Source organism: Nomascus leucogenys, chromosome 16, assembly GCF_006542625.1.
Source record: "Nomascus leucogenys isolate Asia chromosome 16, Asia_NLE_v1, whole genome shotgun sequence".
Taxonomy (NCBI): Eukaryota; Metazoa; Chordata; class Mammalia; order Primates; family Hylobatidae; genus Nomascus; species Nomascus leucogenys.
In genome coordinates, this window is record NC_044396.1 from 30591743 (window position 1) to 30613227 (window position 21485).

General features: G+C 37.8%; 1 protein-coding gene across 2 annotated transcripts; it reads left to right on the forward strand.

The window, feature by feature from the left end:
• The first annotated feature begins 2694 nt into the window (after window positions 1–2694).
• On the forward strand, window positions 2695–20951 carry PEX2 (peroxisomal biogenesis factor 2). Of its 2 annotated transcripts, XM_030795071.1 has the most exons (4): window positions 2732–2974; window positions 14695–14726; window positions 16740–16849; window positions 18835–20951. In XM_030795071.1, the coding sequence occupies exon 4, from the start codon at window positions 18852–18854 to the stop codon at window positions 19767–19769; it is 918 nt and encodes a 305-aa protein (XP_030650931.1). In that variant the 5' UTR covers window positions 2732–2974; window positions 14695–14726; window positions 16740–16849; window positions 18835–18851; the 3' UTR covers window positions 19770–20951. The 2 variants fall into 2 exon arrangements, with proteins under 2 accessions (XP_003269509.1, XP_030650931.1); XM_003269461.4 differs by lacking the exon at window positions 14695–14726 and having other exon boundaries at window positions 2695–2974.
• Window positions 20952–21485: the final 534 nt, after the last annotated feature.

Consider the following 21485-nt stretch of genomic DNA (forward strand, 5'->3'; position numbering starts at 1 on the left):
CCATAACCAAGGAATGTGAGTTGCCTCTAGAAGCTGAAAACAGCTCTTAGCTGACAGCCAGCAAAGAAACAGGGAGAACAGCTACAAGAGCAAGGGACTGAATTTGTCCAACAACCTGAATAAGCAAAAAAAAATCAGATTCTTCCCTTAGTTCTCTAGAAAGGAACACAATCCTGTGGACACCTTAATTTTAGGCCATTGAGAACCATGTTGGATTTGTGACCTACAGAACTGTAAGGCAATAAATTGGTGGTGGTTTGAGCTTCTAACTTTGTTACAGAAATAGTATTAATAGTAAACTAATATAAGATCCATACTTAACTTTTTCCTAAAAGACTCAAATATACTGATTTAGGAACTATGTAATATTCTAGAATAAATTTAACTTCTTAAAGTCAGCATTTTAAAACTATATTAGGGACATAAATCAATGTCTTATTTACATTTCTTATTTACATTTCTATTGTTAAATTCTTAGAATCTAAAAGTTGCTAAAAGACTAAAGAGGATATAAAATGCAATTATAAAATATTTTCATCTATGTAAAGGTAAAAAAAGGTATAAAAAGGTAAAAAAAAGGTAAAAATCAATTCTAATTTTTCTCCTTTCTCATAGTTAACAAATTAACTTTGATTTTTTCCTAATATTTTTTAAGTCCACAGCCAAGTTCTAAGACATGACTTTTAACATGTCACTAGGAATATATAAATTCTAGGTTTAAAATAACTCATGTTTTGCATTTACAGAGGTAAACATTTACTAAGAAGCAAAATATTCTATGTCTTGGTTATTATTTACTTATTCACTGCCTCTGAATTGATATGAATTAGCTCTGAAAGAGTAAGAGCTGTGTCTGTTTTCTGTCTTCACATTTTTATCAACACTGCCTAGCAAAACTCCCGGGCCTCAGAAAGCTTTTGTTAAATAAATGAATGAAAAATAAATACATCTTTCAAAAACTGGAAACAAAGCTTCCCTGGAACCTCACCTCACTAGCTCATGGGAGAATTAACAAGGTATGCTGTATCTACAGCTTAAACATTAAAATCTAGAACTTATTTTAAACATTTTCAACAGAATTTTAAGTGTTGTATGTTTCCCCGCATTCTTGAGATTCATTAAATATGATTCAAGTTTCTTGATATCTTTATTATTTTCATTCGCTACTGTGTGATGTTCACATGACATACATAAGGCTCTATGAACCAGAATTTGCTTTCTGAAAATGTCCTCTATGTCAATCAAGTCTTTGTGTGTACTTTCCCCCGTCCCTCTCAAAAATTAAGTGAAGCATAGCACATCTGTAGGCTACCTGAGAGGTGCAGCGTGGTTGGTTTTCTTCACAATTGCTAAACGAAAGGCCTACTCTTCTTCAGTGAGATTTTTTTACTCTCTAGAACAGCAGTATCCATAGAAATATAATGGAAACCACGTAATTTAAAATTTTCCAAAACATTCTCATTTTGACATGTAAGCAATATAAAATTAAATACTTTACATTCTTTTTCTTTTCAGACCACGCTTTAGAAATCTGATGCATGTTCTACACTTAGAGCAGACCTCAGTTCACACTAGCCACTTTTCAGGTGGCCAGTGACTACTATACTGGACAGTTGCAGCTCTAGAAAATCCACTCCCAAACCCCGAAGTGAACTACATACCTTATCAACTTATAGCTTCTACTCTATCTCATTTGTACCATTGTTTCACAATTTGGATAGCATTAGAGTTAATAAATTTTATTTTGGCAAGTCTGCTCCATGGGTAGTTTCTGAAATAAAAATACAAGCAAAAAAAAAAAAAAAACTTTTCTAACAACACCGGTTCTACAGTATAAGCTCTCCCTCGAATGTCTAATAGAGCTTTCGTAGAAGTGAGTGCTCCTTGTAGGGACGGTGTGTCGAGACTGGAAGCAAGAACTAAGACGTTCTTAAACCCTACTACGTGCTGGAATCCTGAAGTGCCTGCCATCATTCAAACCTTAGCACTAACTCTCTAGAGAGACACTGCTACTCATACCACAGAACGAGAAGGCAGTGGCGATCCTCAACGGCTACATGTCACTGCCTGGTGAGCACTCTTCCCTCAGACTCCATTCCCAGAAGCTCTGCCTCGATTCCCCAGGGGTAGGCGAGCTGGCTGCCCGAATTCCCAAGCGTTACCGGGGAGATCTGAGGGCCTCCGGGGGCGGGAAACCTGAGGCCAGGACCGCGCTGCCCCGAAGGCGAGCGCGCGTCCGGTCCGCTCCACGGAGTCTCCCGGGAGCGCTTTGCAGGGCGGATGACTGACGGGCCAGCTACCTGCCTTCCTGAGCCTGCAGAGATAAACAACCTATCCTCCCAGTGCACACAGACCCCGAGAGCGGGCAGGTCTCCAAGCGCCGCAGAACTGCCCCAGGCCCGACGCGGCCACCTGCCCGAGGGCTCCCTCCCCACCAGGTCATCCCTCAGCCGGTCCTTCTCCGACAGCGAACAAGGAACCCTAGAGGCGCGGAGGCGTCCGGCGCCTGCCAGAGGCCCTTCGCGATGTCCGCAGGCAGAGAAAGCCCTGCCCTCCCGAGCCCCGGCTTCCTCTAGGCCCCTTGACACTTGCAGCGTCCTCACTTGCGGCCCCTGACCCGGGGCTGACCGGTTAGTGACTCTCCTGCCAATCAGAGACAGATTTCATCCGGCCAACCGACCAATCACCGCGCGCGGGTGTCCGCTTCGGCTTTTCGGCCCTTCGGCTCTTCGGCTTGTCGGCGTTCACGGTTGTTTGGCCATCCCGGGCCTTCCGCAGCGCCGCTAAAGCGCAGTTCTCGTTGGTGTAGTTTTTCTTTTTTTTTTTTTCAGCCACTTCCGGCTCCTGCGTCGCTCCGGAAGCCTGCGAGTTCCGGAAACCTTGGCAGTCCAGATTCGGCTAGGAACAGACAAGCTTTCCAGAGAATGTTTCAGAGAAAGTTACGTGGAGCGTGGGCGTTTCGCAGACTCCTAAGGTCAGTGTCTGCCCTAGAGAGCCGGAGTGCAAACCCGAGGTCTTGTTTTCAGCTGGGAGGTCGTGGAGTTTCACGACCTTGTAATTGTCGCCGTTTGTTTTTTTCCCTTTCCTGTCTCCCTGGAAAAGGCAAATGAAAGCTTCTGAATTTTGGGAAAGGCAGTGAAGCAAACCTAAACTCCTAAAGATGTTTTTAGGATCGCGGCATTAAAAATAAACACACACACAGCTGCAATTGAGCCCCTCTGCATTCCACGTAGCGACTTAAGAGACGAACTTCGACATCTTTTTGTCTCATTTGACGGTCGTGAAGATATTTACCTCTTAGAAACGGCTTTATAAAGAATTGAGGATCCAAGCTTTACTTCATATCTGAAAGTTCATGTAAAGTGTTATATGTAGTACAAAAAATTTGAATATGCTTAGTTTTCTAACGTTGAAAGCGCACGTAAAAGCAGTTTGGTTTTATGGAGGAAGAGATAATGAAAAGTTTCTGATAAAATTGCTTGCGATAAATTAGTTATTTCATATTGACTTTTTATAAGAAATGTGAATATGAGAATTGTTAACTTTTTTCTGGGTTCTTAAATTAAAAATCGTTGTTTATTTATTGAGGTACCATTTTCCAAATTTTCCACATTTAGTGAAAGGGCTTTTGGCAAAATGAGCAAGCTGTTGAACGTTCAAGTCTAACACATTCTGTTAAACTTCCATGATGCCCCTCGGAAATATTTTATCTTGACGTTTCAGACAATTAAATGATACTTGGGCGCTCTCAACACCACAGCTTGTAGTCTAAACACCTTCCCCTAAAGTGTTACCTTTACTTAATCCTGAACAGAATGAACTTGGGGTGGCTCTTTTAACTTACCTGATCTCACCAATATTATCAGTTACTTGTTTCCGGAAAGATTACAGTTGAGTGATCTTGAGCCAGAAAGAGATTCGAAAGAATTATTTACAGAGTCAAAAAAAAAACAAAAAAAACTCTTCATATTTTTTTCTTAAAAAAAAAATAGAAGTAACAGGACATAGAGCGAATACTAGACTATTAAAGAGTATTAGACTAAATCAAGACAATTGGGTTCTAGTCCTGACTCTGGTTGCCTTTGTACAATTTTACCTCTTGGCCGTATTCTCCTTATTTTTAGAAATTAGTGTTAGTACTCAAGCTGGGGTTTTAAAACTGTTCCATAGGAGAACTTGTGTACAGATTTTCTGGAGCCATGCAGGGAGAGACAAAGCAAGCCCACCCTCAGGTTTGTTTTAACAAGAGCAGCTATTTGTGTGTTCCGCTTGAATAACAACGTTCTTGTTAAGAAGATTATATCTTAAACGAGATGATCTGCCTTTTCTTCTAGCATTAAAATTCTGGTTTTTTTGTATAGTTATTCATTTGTACTCAATGTACATTTATTAGTTTTTAAAAATAATATATTCACAGCTAATTTATTTCTAAAAGCTACAAATATGTCCCTATTCTGTTTCAATTTATTTTATAAATACAAATTTGAGATGGTTTTCTTTATGATCAGAATTAGAATTCATTATTCTCTCTTCTCCATATCCTCTTATTTTAGCCATAAAAGTTTTGCTTGTATTTGATGCACATGATGATTCTTGCCATAGGGAGGACAGGTATTTTTCATTTTACGTATCTGGTACCTGAACATTAAAGGTATTAGCAAGCTTGCTCATCATCACATCGATTAAAAGATCTCAGTCCTAGTCCCATGTTTTTCTCACAACATCAAATAATTGTAAGTTTCTTTCCCTCTTGCACACCGTTCACATGCTCAGGTTCCTATAGCACAAGGAAAATGTGTGAATGTGCACAATCTTTATTTCTGGCCAGAAGTTCTCTCCTGAATTATTTCATTTTTCCTCTTTTGATGATCTGAGTTGGACAACCTAGAAGCAAATTGGATGTTCTCTGTACTTCTTTTCTGTGAAGTGATAACAGTTTGTAAATGTTTCATGTTCCTTTTCCATTCCTTTGGAATGTACAAGAAACCTCAGAAGAAAAGCCCTAAATTGCTCCATTCGCCTTGTGTCTGTAATCCTGCTCTTTTAAACCCAGCCCTGTGGTTTCTTTACATGGAAGTGGAGGCAAGGCAGGGATGTCTAGTATCCTCTGCCTTTTTCCGTGTGGGATATTAATCTTCCTAACATATTCCCATACAATAAAAATACCTTGTTCTGTGTTGCTTCTTATTCAATTTATTTCCTTTTTATCAGACATCTCTCTTATTACTGCCTGTCAATAAGATGAGATAAAATTCCATCCAAGTTATCTTTTCTTTCTTCTTACTACTAAAACAAAAACCAAGAACTTAAGTGTAATGGTATTTTGATTATGCCTAACCACTGTCTTTTCTTTTTTTTTGAGACGGAGTCTCGCTCTGTTGCCCAGGCTGGAGTGCAGTGGCATGGTCTCAGGTCACTGTAACCTCCGCCTCCGGAGTTCAAGCAGTTCTCCTGCCTCAGCCTCCCAAGTAGCTGGGATTACAGGCGTGCGCCACCACACCTGGCTAATTTTTGCATTTTTAGTAGAGACAGGGTTTCACCATGTTGGCCAGACTGGTCTTGAACTCCTGACCTCAGGCGATCTGCCCACCTCGGCCCACTTGTCTTTTAGTGTTAGATGAATGAGTTGACATTGCCTCTACCTTGCATATATGTGTTCGTAATAGTTAATGTTCACACCTTGAGTTTTTCACTCATCTATTCCCTTTGTTCAGATTTGACATGGTCCTTTGGATGGTCCTTTGAGCCATGTATAGAGAGGCAGGGAGAGGGAATATAGACAAGATATATCCCAAGCAACAAGGAAAACTTTACCTCATTCCTTTAATTTCTTTCCCCATCTACAGTCCTGACAGCTTGACTGGCAGTCTGGTCTTTTGAATGATCTTGAAGGAGAAAAAGATTCCTTTTGAGTTCTGTGGGATTAAATTTGATCCAAGCTTAGCAAATATCCATTCTACTAAGCGTATTTTGTATGTTCTACAGTTTTTCTAATGTTTACCATAAATTTACTTATTACCAGCTTGACTTTAGATGGGTTGTTAATCTTCTCAAGCCTTAATTTTTGTCTTCTTAAAATGGAGATGATAATACTGTACTTACTGTGTTGTGAGGATTAAATGAAATAAAGAATGTAAAGAAAAGTTACGGTGCCTTGTACATCACATGTATCACATGGGAGTTCCTCCTATTCCATTGCTAATGGCTCTTTGTTCCTTTGGGGATATTTCCATGTTCTCTTGTACCATCAAATGTGCAATTAAATGTTTGTTCCAGTTATTTTCAAGTCATTTAGAATTCTTAAGCAATTAGATTCTAAAGCCCATTTTTAAATTTAATAGAGTATTTAAAGATCTAGGTGCTCATACATTTCATGTGTGTCCTGTTTGTTCATACTCGCACTAGTATTTTTCCCATAGTTTATGCCTGTAGTCTTAGTACTTGGCCTCTTTAAGGTAGCCTCATCTATGTGACCTGTGGTACCATCCCAAAGTGTTTATGTTTAACTTTTGGGTCCATCACCACGTTGTCAGTATAGGACACTGGTTTAGAGCCGGTTCTGCCCCTTCTGGTCATAGGATTTTACATCAGTCATCTAATCTCTTTGCGCCTCAATTTCCTTCTTTTAGAATAGAAGTAATAACAGAACCTCTTTATTAGTATTATAAGGATTAAATGATTTAATATTTAAATTTGTACCTGGTAATTAGCTATAGTAGTCACTTGTTAGCACTCAGTAACTGGTAAGTGTTATGTGTTTTCTCTGGTTGTAAACTAACAAGTTCATTGGGATTGTCTTCCTTAGTGGTTCACTGTTACTCTGCATGAATACTGTCTCTGTCTCCTGTGTCCTGCTCTGATTTCTCTATTTTCCTCATGTCCTATATTGCTCTTTTGCAATTGGAAATAGCTGTTCTTTTATTTTTTTCCCTTTCCCTTCCAAGATTTCCTAAAACAGTTTCTATAAGGATTCTAGATAGGTAGGTAAACTTACAGTTGCTTTTTTTTGGTGGTTTGTTTTTTTTTAACCAATGAAGAGTATAGCGTAATAAAATGACTTGTCTAGAGTCACACAATCTGTTAGTGAACCTGGGCTAGAATACAGAGCTAATCAGAGGCAGTTTAACTCTGCTTTCCCCAGTACTCGCTCCAACATCTGTTCTTTATTTTCACAATAAGCATTCTCAGACTCAGAAGTATCAGGTTTCTGAAAGAAAAAAATATGAGTGCCATGCTGTTATCTTAAAAATATACTTACAAAGCTAGGCCCAAGTATTGGAAATTCTTTTCTAAGGTTTAAAAAAAAAGTATTTTGTGCTAGTTTTAGATACTTGAATAACTATATTGTATATGAGATAAGTAAGGCACTCAGTTGATTGTATAAGACTCAGTATAGTCTTGAGTTGTGCTGAGTTTCCTCTTCTCCCTAAATGGGGAAAAAAAAGATATTTTCCCCTCTTCTAGGGCAGGTTACTTACGATTGTCCATATTTTTGAGAAATCTGTGCAACTTTGAAGTTTATCTTTCAGATATATTTTAGAAATGTTTTGTCATGTATCCACTACCACTTCAAAAAGAAAAATCCTATTTGGATTTTGATGAGGCAATGTTCATTGAAGTTAAAAGTAATTTAGAGGTCTGTTGGACATAACAGTTTTAAAATTTCACATATCTTGGCTATATTCAAATGAGCACAACTGGGATTTACAACACCAGGTGTCTATAAACTATTAAAACGTAGTTTATGTATGGTGAAAGAGAGGAACAAGAAAGTAGTGACAAGGCACTTAGCAAGTCTGTGGCAGAAGTGGGATTTGAACTTAGAGTTGTTAGGCCTGTTCACAGTGCCAGAGGTCACAGTGTTCTAATGGGCTTCAGCCATAGCCTTTTTTCTTTTGCCCGTATTTGAAACGTGTTCTGGGAATCAGTGTCCAGTTAAATCCCTCTTTGATGCATGTCCCATTTATTAGTATTGATTTCAATACAGTGGACAGTGAATCCATCTGACTACACAAAGGAAATAAAATAGTAGGTTATAGGTTCAAAACTTAAGATGTCTAGTCATAGAATTTTATTCATATAACCTCATAATATGAAATGCTAGTTTAACATTTTCAGAAAGAGAAAACAATGAACGTGGTCTCATCCACTTTGATTGCTGGAGCATTTAAGATAGTGTGGCAGTGACATTTTCACTCTAAAACTTAGTTTATTATTGTGGAGACGGAAAAGAATAGCCTGGCAGGGGGTGCATGAATGGGTATGACACAGTAGAGATTACTTGAGAATCACATGTTTCTGCTGACAAAGTTTACAGGACTGTAAATTTAAATGCAGAATTTTTGTAGGCAGTATGCATTGACAAATATGCCTAATGGTAATACATCTAATACTGAGAGTCTTGGAACAGGTCAATAATAATGTGTATATTGATAGCAGCGATGTAGGAGATGTTACATGGTATTATAGCTAAAATCCATGTTACCCCTTAATCATAATTACGTTAATATTGACAGGCTCTTGACAATACCCACATTATTATTGATAGATTTCTGTCAATAACATGTTTTTAAAGAAAATGTATTCATTCATAATATGTACTATACTCAATAAAACTATAAAATACATCCTGAAAAATTCCTTCTTCCTCAGTGAGATACAGTCTTTTGTTTAGTTTTTGGAATGTGATATAGATGGCAAAGTTTTTATTTTAGGATATGAAAAACATAAAAGGAAAGCATGAGTTATTTAAGTTATTTAAGGGATAAGGTTATATATTGCTGCTCTTAGTAAGTAATTTTTGTCTTTTTCTGTGAAAGAAAAGCAGTGTGACATGTTTAGTGATAAAATGTCAGCAGGAGACCCTTTTAATAGTTAGTACTAGATCATTTTGTCTTAAACATATTTATGTGACAAGTTAATCACACTAACCCTAGTAGATGCTATACTTTTTATCTGGTCTTGATTTTGCCTTAAGCGTCTTTTTCACATATCCTTAACATGGTAGAATCCTTCACTAAACACTAAGATTATCTAGTGCCAATTATAATTTTAGTTACATATTTTATATATCTCTTTGCATAGCCAGTAAATGTATCTCTCCCCACCCCTGGGTTAGCATTTTGGAATCTTAAAGTTAGCATAGTTTGAGAATTACAGGAGTGGGTGGCTGGTAGGATTGTGTATGAAAAGGTGGAATAGAAAAAAGCATTGTTTGTTTTGGCATTTTGGAAAAATCAATTAGAATTAAATTTAATGGTGGTTTCAATTCAAAGCAATTCTTTTTTAAAAAAGGAGTTAGCATGTAATTTTTAAAAATATTCAAGTTTGAGCTTACATTTATGAAACTAAATACTAATTTACAATGACCAATAATATAGAAATTGTTAAAGCTTACTTAAATTATTGAAGGTAAAGTCAAAATAGACTTACCAGTGGTTGGGCATGGGTGTTGGCAGTCCTTGTAACAGAAGTCAAGAAAGTACTAGTTTACCAAAAGCATTGGGAATTTTTGACCCAAAAATGTGAAGGGATAGTATAGTCTTCCTCTTGATTTCCACGGTTCTTAAGTAAGTTAAATTACTTTGACTTTTCGGGGAAGTTGTTAGCATCACAGGTAGGCCCCTGAATTGTTGCAGGAATCCTATAAATCTGGTCTCCCAGAACGGCAGTTTTTCTTTTCTTCAGTTTTATTGAACTCTGCCATCAGATTAATCTTTTGAAATTTATATCCCGTTATGTCTCTTCTCTTCAATGATTATTCATGCCTACAGAATCAATACAATTTCCTTGACCCAGGTTATTTTTGCAATGTGACTAGGTTGACACTTCAGCCAGTCTCTCCTGCCAGCCTGCTTTGGTCATGGCAGATGACTTGTCTGCTTCCAGATAACAGGTGCAGCCACATTGACAGGGGTTAAATAACCAAGGATGCAGCTCATGCTGCAACCCGTCTCCGTATGTCCCAGCTAGGCTATGGTCAGGAGCTTGCACATTTCTGGGCTTTCACACAACCTGTTCCCTTGCCTTACATACCATTTTCCTCTTTTCTGCCTGGTAAGTTTTGTGATCCTTTATAATATTTTTACGTTTTGGGATCCTTTCTTCACTTCAGAGATCAATGGCCAGTCCTGATTTCCTATGTCTTTTAAAATGCTTGAATAAAAGGAAGTTAGCTGACAGTTAAATATTTAGATTGAATCTCTGGTACCTAGGAGAATGCCTTGTATTTGGTAGGTGTCCAATACATATTTGTTACATTGAGTACCCATTTGTCAGAGAATTAGAATTCACTAAAACACAAACTGCTTACACTATATTGGGAATAATTTTATGTGATAGAAAGTCATTTATGGCATTTGTGCTTCATACTTATCATAGCAAATCTTATTGTACTGTTGTAGAGGGAAGAAGATTCCATAATTGGGTTAACTGAACTTCTAGTTATTTTGATTTCATCATTTTCTTCTACTCCTTGGCTGCCCTTTTCTAAAGAGAGTATTCTAGAATAGCTGTACCTGCCAGAAAGAGAGGGGTGGGGTGGGAGTATGTGTGATGAGGAAGAACTGAATGTAATATGCTGGTGATGAACACAAGCTTGTTGCTTGTCTTGGACTGCCTGTACCATGTTGTGTGCAGCAAAGCACCCTAGAGTCAAATGTTGTAAGTGTGCATTCATGAGGTTTCTTTACTTCAAGATAACAGGCACAACTATGTTGATAGGGGCTAAATAATCACGGGAGCAGGTCATGTGGGAACCCATCTCTTTTTCTCAATCCACACTGTGTCATATCCTTTCAGACAAGGTGCAAGTTAAGTGGGCAGTGAGTTCCACTGAACCATCATATCTCTGCCCCCTCCTGCCTGGCCCCTCCCACATGCACACGTAAGGGTGACATCATGTTCGTGGTTTAACTGCCACAATTTATGTCTTGATGTCAATATTGCCTGGAAAAACATTTTGATACAGGTTGATTGAGGCATTACTATAACTAATAGTGAAGGTTTCAGTCTTTTGAAATGAGATTTGCCAAAATTAGTTTGGGGCCTGTTACTTTTCATGCTCATCCCTAGCCAAAGCAACAATAATGTAATAAAGAATACTGCTTTATGGCTTCCAAACCACTTTCGTAACATTATCTGGTTTCATCTCAACAACTTTGTGAGGTAGCTGTTATTTCCAACTTTTAGGAGAAGAATCTGAGGCTAATGAATTTTTTTAAGATCTCATAGCAAGTAAGTGACAGAGCTAGAACTTGAGCCCAGGCCTGTTTGATTTTAAATCTGCTTTTTCCACTCTTATGACAGACGCCTAAAGAAGAATGTAGAGCATGGGAGAAGTATTCCACTTTAATGAACTGTGGTGTGTAATAGACAGTGTCTGTTCTATGTTTACAACTAAAAGAAGTCACAAAAATGACTAAAATGTTGGAAAATAAAACCTAAAACAAAAAATAGAGAAATTATTCATCTGGAGGAGCAAAGGCTGAAGAACAGTTTAATAATAGTCTTTTGGTCTATTAAAGAGTCTTACGTAGGGAAGAGAGCAAGCCCAGCTGTTCCTAATCTACACTGAGGCCACGCCTGGGGAGAAAAAGAAGAAAGAAAAAAATGTTAAACTGTAACAGGAGGGATAAGAAAGAATTTTTTGATAATAAGTATTGTTAAATATTGTATTGGTTAAAGACTGTTTTAGGTCTCCTTTCCTGGCAGTCATTAAAAATTCCTATTTTTACTGAATGTTTTTATGTGTGATTCCTCCAAAAACAAGAAACTTGAAATAGATGATTCTTCTGAGAAACCACTCCCTCTGACCAGTTTCTCACTAAATATCACTAAGGAACCTGAAGAAGAGATGCAGTTATGCGTTGCTTATCAAGGGGGTACATTCTGAGAAATGCATAGTTCGATGATTTCATCATTGTGCGAACATCATAGAGTGTACTCACACAAACCTACTTGGTATAGCCTAGTTCACACCTCATTATATTTTTCTGTGCTTTCTTCTGGTTTGCAGATACTGCTTTTACAAATTAAAGGTTTGTAGCAAACCTGAGTCAATCAAGTCTATCTGCACAATTTTTTTCCAACAGCATGTACTCAACTTGGTGTCTCTGTGTAACATTTAGGTAATTCTTGCAATATTTCAGGCTTTTTTTTATTATGATATTCTTAATGGTGACCTGTGATCAGTGATCTTTGTTATTACTGTTGTAACAGTTCTGGGGTACCATGAACTGTATCCATGTAAGATGGTGAACTTAATAAATATTCTGGGGCACCAAGAACTGTATCCATATAAGATGGTGAATTTATATTCTGAGGCACATGGTAGAATCCTTCACTAAACGCTAAGAACTGTAGCCATATAAGATGGTGAACTTAATAAGTATTGTGTGTTCTGACTGTTCTGCCGACTTGCCTATTCCCTGAGACACAACAATGTTGAAATTAGGCCAATTAAGATAAGCCTACAATGGCCTGTAAGTGTTCAAGTGAAAGGAAGGGTTGTACATTTCTCACTTTAAATCAAAATCTAGCAATGATTTTGCTAGATTTTGCTAAGCTTAGTGAGGAAGCCATGTCAGAAGCCAACACAGGCCAAAAGGTAGACCTTTTATACCAAACAGCCAAGTTGTGAATGCAGAGGAAAAGTTCTTGAAGGAAATTAAAAATGCTCCTCCAGGGAACACATGAATTAAAGAAAGTGAACAGCCTTATTGCTGATGATGTGGGAAAAGTTTTAGTGGTCTAGATAGAAGATCAAACCAGCCACAAAATTCCCTTAAGCCAAAACCTAATCCAGAGTGAGTTCCTAACTCTCTTCAATTCTTTAAGACAGAGAGGTGAGGAATCTGCAGAAGAAAAGGTGGAAGCTAGCAGAGGTTGGTTCGTGAGATTTAAGGAAATAACCGTTTATAATATAAACATGAAAGCTGAAGCAGCAAATGTTGACATCAGAGCTGCAGCAAGTTATCCAGAAGCTTTAGCTAAATAATTGATGAAGGTGACTACGCTAGACAATATATTTTCAAGGTAGACAAAAGGCTTATATTGGAAGAAAATGCCATGTAACACTTTGATAGCTAGAGAGGAGAAGCCAATATGTGGCTTCAAAGCTTCAAAGGACAGGCTGACTCTCCTGTTGGGGGCTAATGTGGCTGGTGGCTTTTAAGTTGAAGCCAGTGCTTACTTACCATTCTAAAAATTCGAAGACCCTTAAGAATTACACTAGAACTACTCTGCCTGTACTTTATAAATGAAAAAAACAAAGCCTGGATGACAGCACATCTGTTTACAGCATGTTTACCGAATATTTTAAGCACGCAGGTGAGACTTGCTCAAAAAAAATTATTTCAAAATATTACTGCTCTTTGATGTGCACCTTAGTCACCCAAGAGCTCTGACGAAGATGTGCAAGGAGATTAATGTTTTCATGCCTGCTATCACAACATTCATTCTGCACCCTGTGGATCAAGGAGTATTTTGACTTTTATATCTTATTTTTTAAGAACTACATTTCATAAGGCTGTAGTTGCCAATAGCAATTTCTCAGATGGATCTGGGCAAAGTAAATTGAAAACCTTCTGGAAAAGATTCGCCATTCTGTGTACCATTAAGAACATGGTTCATGAGGGAAGGTCAACATATCAACATGAACAGGAGTTTGTAAGAAGTTGATTCTAACCATTGTGGATGACTTTGAGGAGTTCAAGACTTCAGTGGAGGAAGTAACTACAGATGTGATGGAAATAGAGAGCTAGAATTAGAGTGGAGCCTAAAGATGTGACTGATTTGCTACAATCTCATAATAGAACTTGAATCGATAAGGAGTTGCTTCCCCTCTTTTTTTTTTTTTTGAAACGAAGGTCATGCTCTGTCACTCAGGCTGGTGAACAATAGCACAGTCAGCTCACTGCAGCCTCTCAATTTCCTGGGCTCAAGCAACTCTCCTGCCTCAGCCACCCCTTAGTAGCTAGGACTACAGGTGCATGCCAGCACGCCTGGCTAATTTTTTTTTTTTTTTAAATTTTTGTACAGATACTGTCTCCCTATGTTGCCCAGCAATCCTTCCTTGGCCTCCCAAAGGGCTGGAATTATAGGCATGAGCCACTACACCCAGTGAGTTGCTTCTTATGGATAAGCAAAGAAAGTGGTTTCTTGAGATAGAGTCTGTACCTGGGGGAAATGCTGTAAACATTGTTGAAAAGATAGCAAAGGATTTAGAATATCCCATAAACTTAATTGATAAAGCAGTGGCAGGGTTTGAGACTATTGACTCCAGTTTTGAAAGAAGGTTTACTCTTGGTAAAATGCTATCAGAAAGCTTCGCATGCTACAGAGAAATCTTTCATGAGATGAAGAGTCAATCCACGCAGCAAACTTTGTTGTTGTCGTAAGATATCGCCACAACCACCCCAGGCTTCAGCAGTCATCACCCTGATCAGTCAGCAGGCATCAACATCAAGGCAGGACCCTCCACTATCAAAAAGATTATAACTCACTGAAGGCTCAGATGGTTGTTAGCATTTTTTAGCAATCAAGTAATTTTTAATTAAGGTATGTACATTGTTTTTAAGGCACAGTGCTATTGCACACTTAGACTGCAGTATAGTGAAAATATAAGTTTTATATGCATTGGAAAACCAAAAAAGTTGTGTAACTTACTTTATTGTGATATTTGCTTTATTGCAGTGGTCTGGAACCTAACCTGCAGTGTCTCTGAGGTATGCCTGTTTTCTTATGTGATTCTGATGAACTTGCAAGTTTGAAAACCACTAGACTAGAGGAGCAGAGACCACAGGACTGTGATGGTGAAGACCACAGTTTAGAAGGATTAAAAGCCCAGAGATATATGTATCTTTATCGTAGACACATATATCTGTTAGCAGTTAAAAACTACCAGAATAAGATAATGTTGTTACAAAGAAAGTTGAATGTGTTACAAATGGACAGGATCTGTCTTGTTTTAAATCACTGCCTTCTTGATTTTAGCACTTATGTAGATCAAGTAGATTTAAAATAGATTATAGTTTTACCAGAGGAGCATCAGACTTCTAAAATTCTACCCAGATTTTTTCTGTCGTATTTACATAACTGCCTACTGAACTTTTCCACTTAGATGTCTCATAGGAGCCTCAGATCTTTAAAATTGCATGTATTTGTTATCTTTCTGTTCAAACCTGTATTGCCTCATGTATTTCTTGTTTCAGGGACTTGGATCACTATCACTCAATTACTTAAGTCAGTTTTTCTTGGCTTATTTCTCTCCAGATAGTGTCACTTATACCACCTCACCGCTGTCAAAGAAATGCTTTTCTCTCTGTCCCCATTGATACTTTTCTAATTTAGGCCATCATTAGTTTCTCACTAGATCATTTTAACCTGTTAACTCGTCTCTATGCTTCCAGTCTTTCTCTCAGCTTCTAATCCATTCTTGCTCAGGGTGGCCAGAACAAGTAGTCTAAAATGTAAATCTTACTAGTTTTTTGCCTACCACTGTTGAGGGCTTCCCATTACCTTCTTCATAAAATACAGCCTCTTCAGCTTGGCTTCTAGGGCCTTTAGGACCTGTCTCCTGCTTCTTTCCAGCCTTATCTCATCTGTGCACCTCTAGTCCTTAGTACCTACTCTTACCACCATTGGCAATAATATTCTTACCCTCCTTTACCAGGCTGACATGCTAATGCTTCAGGTGGCTGCTTAGGTATTGCCTCTCCCAGGAAGCCTTCTCTGACCTTCTGAAGTTTGGTTGTAACCATAGTGCCCTGAATTTTCCCTTGCATATCACTGATCGCACCTTGTTATAATGACCTGTTTATTTTATATAGCACACCTTTTACTTTTCTCTCTAGTTCCACAACCCTCCACAAGGGTTGAGACAGTGTTGTACCACTACATCACTAGCTCTCACATTAACAGGTAAATAACAGATGCACAATAAACATGTTGAAATTAGTGAAATTAGTAATAATCATCTTTCTGGATATGGTAATTTGAAATAGTTTTAAAGGGTAATGGTTGGGAATTTATATTTTCTATCCTTCATACATTCCAGACTTCGATCCTATTCATTTATTCATTTATCTAGTGCTTGTAGAGTGCCTTCTGTGTACCAGGAACTGAGATAGTTGTTCTGATTCAACTGTGATAAGGCTCAAATAATCTTTACAACAGGCTTATCCTCTAGTGAAGGAAATAAACAATTTAAAAGTAGTTGATGTACAGTACATAAAGGCCAAGAAAGAGAAAGAATAGAGTGCCAAGGGAACAACTAGATGGGCAGCAACCCAAATTTGGAGTCAGAAGGAGGTGATGTCTGAGCCAGTGCTTAAAATCTTTGTATGAGTTTTCAGTTAAAAGATTGGAAACAGACTGTTCCACACAAAGGGAACAGACAGTGAAGTCTACTGGTGAACAAGAGAAGGGGGTACTTTTTGACTGGATGTGATGCGTAAGGAAGGAAAGCAAGCTGGGAGTGGATTTGGGGAGGTTTGTGTTTTAGAACACTGGCAGTGTGGGGAATGCACTGAAGGAGGCAGAAGGTAAGGTAGACCAGTTTGATGGAATCCATGAGAGGAGAGCAGCCAGAATTCAGGAAAAGGCTTGCGGGGGATAGGGAGTGACAGATGGGTTAGGAAAAATTTTGGACCACGTACCAACAGTCCTTGGCAATGGATTTGATTTGTAGAGTGAGGAAAGGGAACTCCCTTTTTAACTTTATTCTTTTTTGTGTGTAGCTTCTGGCAAGTATGAGGCAAGGATTTCACAGAAGAACTTGGAGCAAAAATTCCCACTGCCATAGCTATAGGCTGTCCGGTCTTGAGGGAGCTGCAGGAACGGGAAAAAGGTGAGATCTCCCCAGAAGATCATTGGCATTTATGGTGAGAAGCATTCCTGTTGTATATCTGGTTTGAGAGAAAAATAGCACCAAACAACCTGTTATTCAGTGATCATTTTTGTTTCCTGGACTTGAACTTGTTAAACATGTAGTCTTCCGCCACTAAGTCTTCTAGGATGCATGGGTAAATTTAGAACTTCCCTCTTGAAAACATCTTCGGTTGTCAAAGATACTCCCAATTTCAAGAAGTACAAGTTTACTTTACCTTCTAATAAATTGTGTTTATCATCTTTTTACTAAAAATCATAACAGAATAGAATTTGAAAGGACTTTGAAGGTCATTTTATCTCCAGCCCTTTGTTTTATAAGTGAAGAAACCAAGGCATAGGTCAGGGTCAGGGGAAATGACTTGTCGAAGAATATGTGACCAGACCGTGGCAGTGAGCTCTGGCAGGATCCATGCCTCCCTCAGTAACTGTTCTTTCTGTTAGTGTATTGGCCTTTTAAAGGCTTAGACGTGATAATCAAGCCCAGTGTGGTGATAGCCCATTTTAATTTTTTTGTGTTTTTTTTTCCCCTAGCTTTATTGGAGTATAATTGGCAAGTAAAAATGGTATATATTCAAAGTGTGCAATGTAATGATTTCATATGTGTATCCATTGTGAAATGACTGCCACAATCAAGTTAATTATCACATCAATCGCCACCCATAGTTACTTACCACCTGTGTGTATGTGTGTGATGAGGACACTTCAGATTTGCTCTTGGCAGATTTCAAAGAAACAATAGAGCATACTAAACAATAGAATTCCCCAGAACTTACTCATCTTATAACTGAAAATTTGTACCCTTTGACTAACATCTCCCATTTCCCTCACCCTCCCAGCCCCTATCACCCACCATTTTACTCTCTGTTTCAATGAGTTTGACTTTTTTAGAATCCGTATATAAATGAGATCATACTGAGGTCCATTTTAGCAACTAAATTTAAGCCTGATTTTTTTTTTTTTTTTGTCATGGGTGGATTTGCCAGTTAATAATATTTAAAATATCTGAACTGGTCTGTATACTGGATTATAGCAGTGACTTGGTGTTTTAATTATATCAGCTTGCACATAATACACATTTATAATAATATATGTGTATTGAATCAGTAAGCTGTACCTAGCTAACCATTAATCAGCTTCTTATATTTCATTTAAATTTTTTTCCCTTTAGCACCAATTTGTTTCCTTAGTCTATTTATGGCATTATTGTGGCATATATTTTTATATCATAGTTTTCTTAGAGTACTGTGTGATGTGTACATTTTTAGTACCTTAATAACGATATTTCTGCATTCTTGTTCCTTCATACTAAGATTTAGTACTATTTATTTTTGGCAATAGTGTGATAGAGTAGTAATCATGTATTGTTCATTTATTTTTCTTTTTAACTTCCTTTACACATATAAAATGTATTTGAGAAAGATTAAATGACTTGCTGAAAAATAACACCTTTGGAGTCAGTAGAAGTGTTGGAAAATAAACTGAGGTCTTGACTTAACCATCTATTGCAATGTTCTATATAGTTGTTGTATTTATTACCCTCCTATATCTCTTCATTAGTGGTGTTATTCAGCCTCCTTTCTGTTAGCATCAGGATTTTAATAGCTCCCTGCTAGAATATCTGACCAAAGTGTATTGCTTAGAAGTATATTTGTGGAAAGAGGGTACAGGTTTTGTTTTGTTTTGTTGTTATTTCTTTGAGGAAGAGGGCCAAGGAAAAAGAATAAGAAATTAAGAAAAAAGGCAGGGGGAGAAAGAAAGGCTCTGAGAGACAAGACAGAAGTTTCAAGTAAGAAGTGATTATTTGCTATACTTGTTAGACTACTGAAAGGCTCATCTCTTATGTGTCCTGTGTAATTTGTGTATGACAGTTTCCAGGCATAAGTTGAGGAGGTTGTACAAGATTGCAACTCTTTGCTAATGTTCTTCAATTGTATTTTTTCCTAGAGACCTTCAGAGAAGACATGGCTTCCAGAAAAGAGAATGCAAAGAGTGCAAACAGAGTGCTAAGAATAAGCCAGTTGGATGCACTCGAACTAAACAAGGCCTTGGAGCAGCTAGTTTGGTCCCAGTTTACTCAGTGCTTTCATGGATTTAAACCTGGGCTGTTAGCTCGCTTTGAGCCAGAGGTGAAAGCATGCTTATGGCTTTTCTTGTGGAGATTCACCATCTACTCCAAAAATGCCACAGTGGGACAGTCAGTTTTGAATATTAAGTACAAAAATGATTTTTCCCCTAACCTGAGATATCAGCCACCCAGTAAAAATCAAAAAATCTGGTATGCTGTTTGTACAATTGGTGGGAGGTGGTTAGAAGAACGATGCTATGATTTGTTTCGAAACCATCATTTAGCATCATTTGGGAAAGTCAAGCAGTGTGTGAATTTTGTGGTTGGACTTTTGAAATTAGGTGGGCTGATTAATTTTTTGATTTTCCTTCAGAGGGGAAAGTTTGCAACTTTGACAGAACGTCTCCTAGGTATTCAGTCTGTATTTTGCAAGCCTCAGAACATACGTGAAGTTGGCTTTGAATACATGAATAGGGAACTTCTCTGGCATGGTTTTGCTGAATTTCTGATTTTTCTCTTACCACTTATCAATGTCCAGAAGTTGAAAGCCAAGCTGTCTTCATGGTGTATTCCTCTTACTGGTGCACCTAATAGTGACAATACATTAGCCACCAGTGGCAAAGAATGCTCTCTATGTGGAGAGTGGCCCACCATGCCTCACACCATAGGATGTGAGCATATTTTCTGTTACTTCTGTGCTAAGAGTAGTTTCCTATTTGACATGTACTTTACTTGTCCTAAGTGTGGCTCAGAAGTACACAGTCTGCAACCACTGAAATCAGGAATCGAGATGTCAGAAGTAAATGCTCTTTAGAAACTAAAATTGCTTCCTTTGAGGAAAAAAAATGCACTGTGTTTAAATTCTTAATATTAGTCATCCTAAGTATACCATTTATGTATCCTTTATAAGGAATGTGCTGCCTAGCCACTGTCTTCTCCTTTCCAGGCATGAGTGAATTCTAATCACTGGAAACCATGTGATTCTAAATATATTATATAAATATTAATGTATTATGTTTTTTAAATCGTTGCATTCAATTAGTGTCAAGAATAATGGACAGCTTCTGTCAGGTGACTACTAACAATGCTCCTTCATTTGACTACTTCTTAAAACGAGGTTGGATTCTAAAGATAAAGATTTTGGAGACTGTGGGATGAGTGTGCATTTATTTTCAGAGTTGACATAATATGATAATGTGACAACTATAAGACTGTTTTAAACCTTAAGACCTGATGCCTCAGTTGTAATTTTTTTTTTTTTTGAGATGGAGTCTCACTCTTGTCACCCAGGCTGGAGTGCAGTGGCGTGATCTCTGCTCACTGCAACCTCCGCCTCCCAGGTTCAAGCAATTCTTCTGCCTCAGCCTCCCAAGTAGCTGGGACTACAAGTGCATGCCCACCACGCCCGGCTAGTTTTTGTATTTTTAGTAGAGACAGGGTTCACCATGTTAGCCAGGATGGTCTCTATCTCCTGACCTCGTGATCCACCTGCCTTAGCTTCCCAAAGTGCTGAGATTACAGGCGTGAGCCACTGTGCTCAGCCACCTCAGTTGTAATGTTATGCTTTTCTCTGAAGCCAGTTTTTAAGAAGTTCAGTCCTCAGCTGTCTGACCCCTCCACAGTTGGCTTTATATTCAGAAAGTAAAAATTAAGGCAGCTTGGAAGTGAGGCCTGGGAACTACTGGGGCAACTAGTATGGACAGTACTATTTACAGGTCTCTTTCTCTTGCCTTTGATTCAGAGCTCTCATTCTCAGTAAATATTGATAGTTTTATTGAAACAAAAGAGGTCTTTAGCATGGGAATAATAATAGCAGTGCATAATCAAGGTAATTCTGTATCCTTCACTCTTTTTCTCCGCATTTTTTTACTTAAAAATAAATTCAGACTCTTAAAATGGTATAGAATTATTAGCTTGAACATTGAATTATCTCAAGTCTTAACTAGAATGTTTTTTAAAAAACAGTTTTTAAATGTTTTTAAATAAACGTCTTGCTAATATGGTGGAAACACACTGCCAGTTCATTCTCTTCACCTTTCACTGAACAAGCACTCAGGTGCCAGGTACTGATGTAGCCATTGGAGGCACAACAGTACATGAAGCAGGAAAAAGAAAGTTACCTTCATGGAGTTTACATTCTGTGATTGAATGAACTGTAAGTTTAATTTAGGTTCAATTTAGTGTAAGATACTGAAGAAGTTTTGTAGTTTGAGTTAAGAGTATTTTATTTTACATCTTAAGAATTTGCCTTCTTTTGTCTTCTGTAATTTTAAAACATTATTGTAGAAAACACCAACAATTCAGGAAAAAATATAAAATCAACTTTCCCACAATTTTTTGAGAGATATAATCACTATATTTTGCTATATTTATAGATTTGTTGCACATACATTTCTTATTTATAAAATTATAATGAATTAAAAAAATAAAATAGCATTTTTTCATATGCATAAATATTCTTCAAAAATATTTTAGGGCTGAGCACAGTGGCTCATGCCTGTAATCCTAGGCTCCCTACGTAGGGAGGCTG